Source organism: Pelobates fuscus, chromosome 12 (genome assembly GCF_036172605.1).
Source record: "Pelobates fuscus isolate aPelFus1 chromosome 12, aPelFus1.pri, whole genome shotgun sequence".
NCBI lineage: Eukaryota > Metazoa > Chordata > Amphibia > Anura > Pelobatidae > Pelobates > Pelobates fuscus.
Window position 1 is genome coordinate 74939270 of NC_086328.1, and position 7375 is coordinate 74946644.

Below are 7375 nucleotides of genomic sequence, written 5' to 3' on the forward strand. Positions count from 1 at the left end.
GGGTTATTTACTAAAGTGAAAATTCAAGGTGAATTTCAAGTTTATTGGCTGAATTAAAAAGCAATACTGGATTCGAGATTTTTTTTCCAGTTTTTCTATTTGACCTTAAATTTTAAATTCATTTTGAATTCGAACTTTAGTAATTTACCCTTTATATTAATAGCATGTTTTTTTTTCCAGGATGCATCACTGTATGTGTCAACATAACCCTATTTGCCCCTGTAATGTTTATTCCCTGAGCACCTTTTGCAGAACGTTTGCCATTCTGGGGCTGAAAGTAAAGGTCAATGCAAATATAAGCAACAGCATCAGATCTCAGTGCCCTGGCTGCACCTCCCCACTAAGGTCAGAATGGGAGCACTTTTTTTCTATTACTCAGTGTTGTATGGAAAGTTATATAAAAATAAATATGGTAACATCCCGTAGAACATCCCTTATAGTGATGTAGTCATTCTTTATGGATCATTACACCATAGTTAAGGCAATGCGTAGAAAACTAAGGTGGGAAGGTGAGGACACAGTTATGTTTGGGGGTAGGCTAAGGTTAAGAGGCATTGTAACTACCGTAGTTAAGGGACCTAGGTTAGAGGGTGACATCTAGCTGACAGTAATACATGCTACATTCCACATTATCTGAAAGCAGGTGCCTTGTAACAAACCCTGAAACACTAACTACTGATAAGTCTACATTACAGGGTAAACTGTATTATTAAAGCATTAGGTAAGTAGGGTACTAAATTTGCATTGATGCCTACAATTACAATGACACTATAATGTTGCTAAAGTCTTTTTCATGCGGCTTCATTATATTGTAGTTATAATGATAATAACCTTTTAAAAGGAACACTCCAAGCCCGCTGTAATGGTTATGGTGAAAGGAGAGAGCTGGCACTATCCAACAATAAATGGTCATACCATTTAAGAATGTTTGACATCTTACCTGGATCTCACTGGGTGGCCATCGCTGCTTCCCCTGGAGCAGGAAACCCATGCGAGGAGCCTCCTTTAGCCTCTATGAGCTAAGCCCTGCAGTGTAAGTCCATGTCATTGACGGAGAACTCTCAGCCAATGGATGTGACTTTGCACTGCCAGGCTTAGCTCAGTGGCAGAGCTTTTAGCAGCAGAGGAGGTGGCAAATGGTCCACTGCACACCTGAGGCTAGGTGTCAATTCATTCTTAAATGGATGCTACTCATTCAGCGGACTGTAGTGGTTATGGTGCTTGGAGTATTTATGAAGCGATGTATTTTCTTATCCTCCATAACTTTCTTATCAAACATAAAGAACAGAGTCAGCTTAAAGAAGTGACATTTCTGACAGATCTTTCGAAAGTGATTCATACAATTTAGGTGGTTTAGGTTACTCTACACAGTACGTAGCATCATTATTTTATGTCAGGTAATTAAATCATGCTAGTAAAAATAAAAGACTTAATTAGTAATTCTCAACCTCTTGTCATTCTACAAACAGCCTGTAACAGCAACCAGCCTGTAACTGTGCAAACCCAATCTACCAATCACAGAAGTGTAGTGTCAGCTGTGGCATGTCAGGGTAGCCTAGTGGTCCTATGTGTTAAATACATCTTCCCAGAATTCTCTGATTTCTGACTAAAGCCATGTTGTCCAATCCCTGCTTAGCCTGGTCAGCTGAAAGGAGCAGGCAACTTACAATGAAGCAAATCTGGGAATTCTTGAGATGTACATAAAATATAATTAAGAACAAACTAAAAAGTTAAGCATTGTGATTCACAGGAGCAGACTTCAAGGGCTAATTGGTTGGTATTTGCTGTAACATTCATTTATTCAAAGACTTTAACTTATTTGCTCTCAGTTTAGAGCTTCAGCAATCTGCATTGCCCTGCAATGCATGCTTGTACTTTTCCAGCTGTCTCTGGCAGTGAGTAGGTTAAAATGTCAAATAGCACTGCATGAGAGGAACCTGGTTAAGTATTGCATTTCATTGGTGCGAAGGGCATAGGAAGTGGATGGACAGAGACATCTGCATTAGGCAGAGATCAGCTAATAATGGTTAACCTTCGACCGCTGGATGTTTTGTAAACATCATTTAATATAGTGCTCAACATAAATCTGAGGGAATTCTAGCTCATAAACATAAGTAACCAAAAAAAAGTCAGATAGACATACATACAGAGAGTGGTTGAATATTCACAGTAGAAGGCAAAAATGTAAAAACTTGAAAGTACAGAAGTACAGAGCAAGATATAGAATACTGCCAAAAAAAAAAAAAAAAAAAAAGAGTGGAAGACAAGTGAAATGGAACAGGCCGAGAAAACCAGAGGGTGTATTTACTAATCAGTGAATTGTAAATAATTTACATCTGAATTGCACATTCATTTCTGGTTAAAATGATCAATTTGTGACTATGGCCAGATAGGGAATTTTCCCAACTCAGCCCTTTCTGTCCAAATTGTGCAATTCAGTTTTCAATTCACTAGAGTTTGATGGTTAGTGAATAAACCCCTAGGTTTCATTTAAAAATTATTTACAAAATTATAGGATCTAGGCACAGTGTGACCTCAATTGCACCAATGCCCTGAACTTAATCATAGACATAGAACATTCTGACCAGTATAAAGCCCCACACAACAAGAACACCAGTTGTACAAGTTCGCAATTCTAGAATCCTTGCACCTACAAATCATTAAAACATATACCCAGCTGGAAGGTGTTTCTATCACTATTCAGGGAAGGCCTTTCTCTGGCCCTCCCCCAGTAACCCAATGATAACAGTCAGTAACACTGCGAGGTTTAGTTTCACCTCCACATCGGGTACAGTACACAATACCCATTGCTAACATAATGACTAGAAAGACACACAAGGGTACCAGCAAGGCCACTATAAGCCATCGATTATCCCTTTTAACTCTGGATTCTTGTGGGAGAGGTGAAGCAGAAGTTTTAATAGGGGATATTGTCCCAGAGTACTTATGCAAAGGACTTTCTGATGAAAGTGTGGATAAAGCATCTTCTACTTCCAGCACCTCTGTGGTCGGATTAACTATGTTTTCCTTTACGGCCACTGTGGATTCCTTAATAATATCCCATGAAGCTTTGGTGGTGCCAGGTTCTGCTGTTGAAGATGTATCAGTGGTTATTTTAGACTCTAACAATGTGACAAAAGCTTCATTTTGTGTTATTGGATTTGATTCTGATGATAAACTGGCTGCCATGGTGGAAGATGTTAAATGAAGTCTAGATGATGTTGTTTGCAAATTGGTTGTTTCTTTTTCTTGCCTAATTACCAATGATGTTTTTTGGACTGGCTGGGTAGTGGTGGAAGGTAAGTGATATCCTTCTGTCTCCAAGTCCACTAAGGAATTAGTAGTGCTATCCTGCTCATGCATAGTTGGGTCTGCATCAATGTATTCTTCCCTATTCAACCAAATTTCTTCAATAGACGATGTGGTTTTGACTTTGTCTATATTATCACTTACAATGGTTCTATCTTCGGCCTTAACAATGTCAGTGGATTCCCATGTTCCCCGTCTCCCTCCATATGTTGCACCTGCCTGCTCCCATTCTGTCTGAATGCTATCCACAAATCTACTGTCATCTTCATCTGGATAGGATTCATCCTCCCCTTCTTCTTCTGAAGTGGTCATAGGTAGATTAGGATTATAACTAGTTAGTTTACAGTTTACACGATCACTATCCAATTCATAACCTTCACTACAGAAACATTCAAACCCTCCATCATAGTTAACACACATCTGCTGGCATACATGGGCAATCCGACACTCATCAACATCCACACAATGCCCAGGTTCCTCTTCTGAGAGAGCAAAGCCAAGGTCGCAGGAGCAGACATAAGAGCCAGGTGTATTTTGACAAGCATGATCACAACGGTCATACTCTTCTTCACATTCATCAATATCTTCACAGTTATGTCCATCATTAGCTAACTGATATCCATTTGGGCATATGCACTGGTATCCCTTGCCCATCCCACTGTGGCTAACACATTGATACTGACATGGGCATCCTTGTTCTGATGTATGATCTTCATAGCTCATTTCATCTACCGGCTCACATGAACGTCCATCAGGCTGGAGTAAATATCCCTCATGGCAAGAACATACACCTCCTTCACATTGCTGCTGGCATCCTTGGCACTGCCTGGAAAAATGACGCTGACATAATGGCTCATCCATGTTCCAGCCCACAGTACCATCTTCCTTTAGCATACAGAGCACTGACATATCCTGTGGTTGTCCCTCACATGATACCATTGCCACTGTGCCAAAAGGGAGTTGATCAAGCCAGGTACCCTCGTAACCAAACGGTGCAGAATAACTTACAACTCTCTCTGCCAGTGCAGGACACATCCCTTGATAGCGGTATTTGCACACAAAACCTTCAACATTCAATGTGCAAGATCCTTCCAACCATTTAAAATCATCCTCTGGTTTCTCGTTGCCAAGACCTATAGCCACACATCGTGCTGCAGAGCAAGAGCTTGGTGATCCTACAGAAATAGCTTGGTGGGCCCAGTTAGTGAATGCTGTATCCTGGTCACCAGTTGTCCAAGTGAAGCCACGCAGAGGTTTCTGTGGTGCACATTGCCTAGGTTGTCGTTGTAGACCAATCCAAAACCTTTGTTTGTTTGTAAACCCATCACTACGTGAACTCACAGAGGAGGTAAGAAGTTGCTCAACCAGTGCAGCTTCCTGGGAATTTTTGATAGTGGCAAGGTTGCCACCTCTGTCACGGCATGCTCTCCAAGAGTCCAAGAAAGTATGACGACTGTGGAATACGGTATAGCATGCATCACCGGGCCCACATAGTGCATCCTGTTCCTTAAGTTCTCCAGAAGACAGGGAAACTAGTAAGTGGAGCATGAGTATGATGCAGAACATGGTCTTTCTCTTGGTCTGTAGGTAAAAAAAACTTGTTCTTTGTAGCACAATTAGCAAACCCCCTTGGATTGATATCTGAGCAGCAAATGCAAATTGCTTTGCTGGCATGCGGTCACTGTGATCTTTTTTTGTCAGAAATAGATGTCCTTTCTCTGGGGTCAGTGACACAGCCACTTACTCTCTTTATAGCAACATAGATTTGTCTTCAGCTTGCTGTAGATGTGTTGGATTTTGCTTTACATAATTCAGTGGTATCCTGAGATTTTTTCAATCTTTTTTATTCCAGCTGAGCTGCTGTGAATGCTGTCTCTTGCTGTAGTTTTATTTTATTCACAACTGAATTATTTCTTCTTGTCAGATGTCTTCTGCTGTATTCGGCTTTTGTGTGTCCCAGCTACTTTGGTTCTTAGTGTTATTTCAGGCCAGCCACTATTTTCTATAGCACAGTTTAGTGGCTTTCCTCTTCTTCAATTTCTCATTCTGTAGCTTGCAGTTTAGTCTCTGGTCTGGTGCTTTTCAGAGAGAAGGTTAGCCTAAACTGAATTGCTCTTTTTCTGTGCAGAGCCTCTGGATTTGGAAGGGAGGTCTCCATCTCCCACATGTTCTTTGAATGCTCCCTCCCCCTCATCATCCTTGTATGGACAAAGTTTGTTTCTGTCTTTTTTTTTCCTTTCTCTTTTCCTCTCTCCTGTTTTACTCCTGGTTTCAGACCCCTAGAGATTTAGAAAATATTTCTATCCTGGCAGAGAAAGGGAAAATGGGGAGGGAGGTGCAAGACAGAAAGGGAATAAGAGAGAGGGAAGGAAAGAATTAGTAAGATAGAATGGGATGCAAAAGGCAATACAGGGATACAGATACAAAGAACTGAGCTCTATAATAAATCATATTTCATGTAAGAAAAGAAAGACAGAGTTGAGGATGTACACACATTGCTAAGTAGATGAAGAGTATTTAACAGAAGGAATGCAAATAATTGAATGTTTTTGAGAAATGAAACCGATAGACACATAGGGGTTTACACACTAAACAGTGAAATGTGGTGCATTAAAAGCTATATTTCCAAATTCAGACCAATAACCAAGCTGCAATTTTTTTTAACTTGCCCAATTGGCATGGATATTTCTATTCAGCTTTTATCTCATCACAGATCTCTGTTTAGTGAATATACCCCTGAATAATTTGAAGTGTATAAAGGGGACGCATTAAAGAAATGTAATTTCGGATTAATGAACAAAGAAAATAAAATATATATTTTTTTAAAAAGTAAAATTATGTGGTTTATTTTCTAAACCAGGAATCGTCAAGAATTGACAAGGGAATTGCAAATTTAGAGCCCCCCAAAAAAGTAAATGCAGAATATAAAGGAGTTAGACATTTTTATTCCAATTATTACATTATTTTGGTCAAAGATGCAATTCCCTCAAATTAATGCTTGGTGAATAAACCCTTTAAGGCCAAAGTAGCATTCGGAAAAGCATGAACGAAATATGTTCTGTGAATGGAGAAAAAAACAAAAAACGTCAGCAATTAGGATATGTCATATGAAAAGTGATAATAGTGGAATGGGTTCACTAGAGCAGGGCAAGGATGGGGTTAAGTGGGATTCTTCATAAATCTCTCTATTCTGTGTCTCATACCCTTTTGTGGAATCCTCAAATAATTCATTCTGATGTTTCTTTAGGATCCCTGGAGGAATTATACCTAGCATTACCTATAATTGTTTGCAGACCCAGAGCCCATGACACGAGTCACATCAGAAGTCTTAATGATTGAAGAAAACTTAGCCACAAATACTCCCAAACTATGATCTCATAGCAGTGACATGTGTAACGAGTTACAGAGACATTCTCAAGAAGCAGCAAACCCCCACTACCCCCCACGCAAAAAAAAAAAGATCACTGATAACAATGGGTTTATCGGTTCATGTTTACAAAAAAAGGGATATACTAGTACTGAGATAATTAATGGGTCGCATGCAGGGTTTCCTAGAATCAAATTGAAATACTGGACATGTAAGAGAAAACAAGAGAAAAAAAAATCTTAACCTAATTAATGCAGATGAAATGGAATTTGTTTCTGTTAAAGTCACTCTAGGCTCCAGTTGACCCTATCTTAATGCATTAAAGAGGTAAACCATCCCTCCCTCTCACATATCCAACATGTAAAATTGTTACATATTATTTCACGAGTGCACCAGTTTTCTGTGCATGCACCATTTTTCTTATTATAAAACAGTTAGTCCACCTTTATATGTTGGTGACTTTTTTCTACCTTTTTGGTAATGCGTTAAAATAATCTGTCTTTCTGCAACTTTTGGATTTTTTGTTCCTTTTTCCCTGATACATTTACCATTGATTCCATTCACAAAGTAACACAAAATAGTAATATTACTAGAAAAAAATTGACAAATTCTGAACTTGAAGATTACTATTCAAATTCACCCCACATTCGGTCAATATTCCCAATTTTGTGCATTCTGTTACTTTAGAGCATTTGAACA

The 7375-nt window shown here is 39.2% G+C and overlaps 1 protein-coding gene across 1 annotated transcript; it reads right to left on the bottom strand.

Annotated features, from left to right (window-relative positions):
- Positions 1–1192: 1192 nt before the first annotated feature.
- CD248 (CD248 molecule) lies at positions 1193–5396 on the bottom strand. The gene has a single exon (XM_063438507.1). It carries the CDS (start codon positions 4981–4983, stop codon positions 2701–2703), a length of 2283 nt encoding a protein of 760 aa, XP_063294577.1. The 5' UTR covers positions 4984–5396; the 3' UTR covers positions 1193–2700.
- Positions 5397–7375: the final 1979 nt, after the last annotated feature.

What these genes read in the sequence shown, in the direction of transcription:
- CD248 (XM_063438507.1), bottom strand. Translation starts at nt 4,983, where the DNA reads ATGCCAGCAAAGCAATTTGCATTTGCTGCTCAGATATCAATCCAAGGG.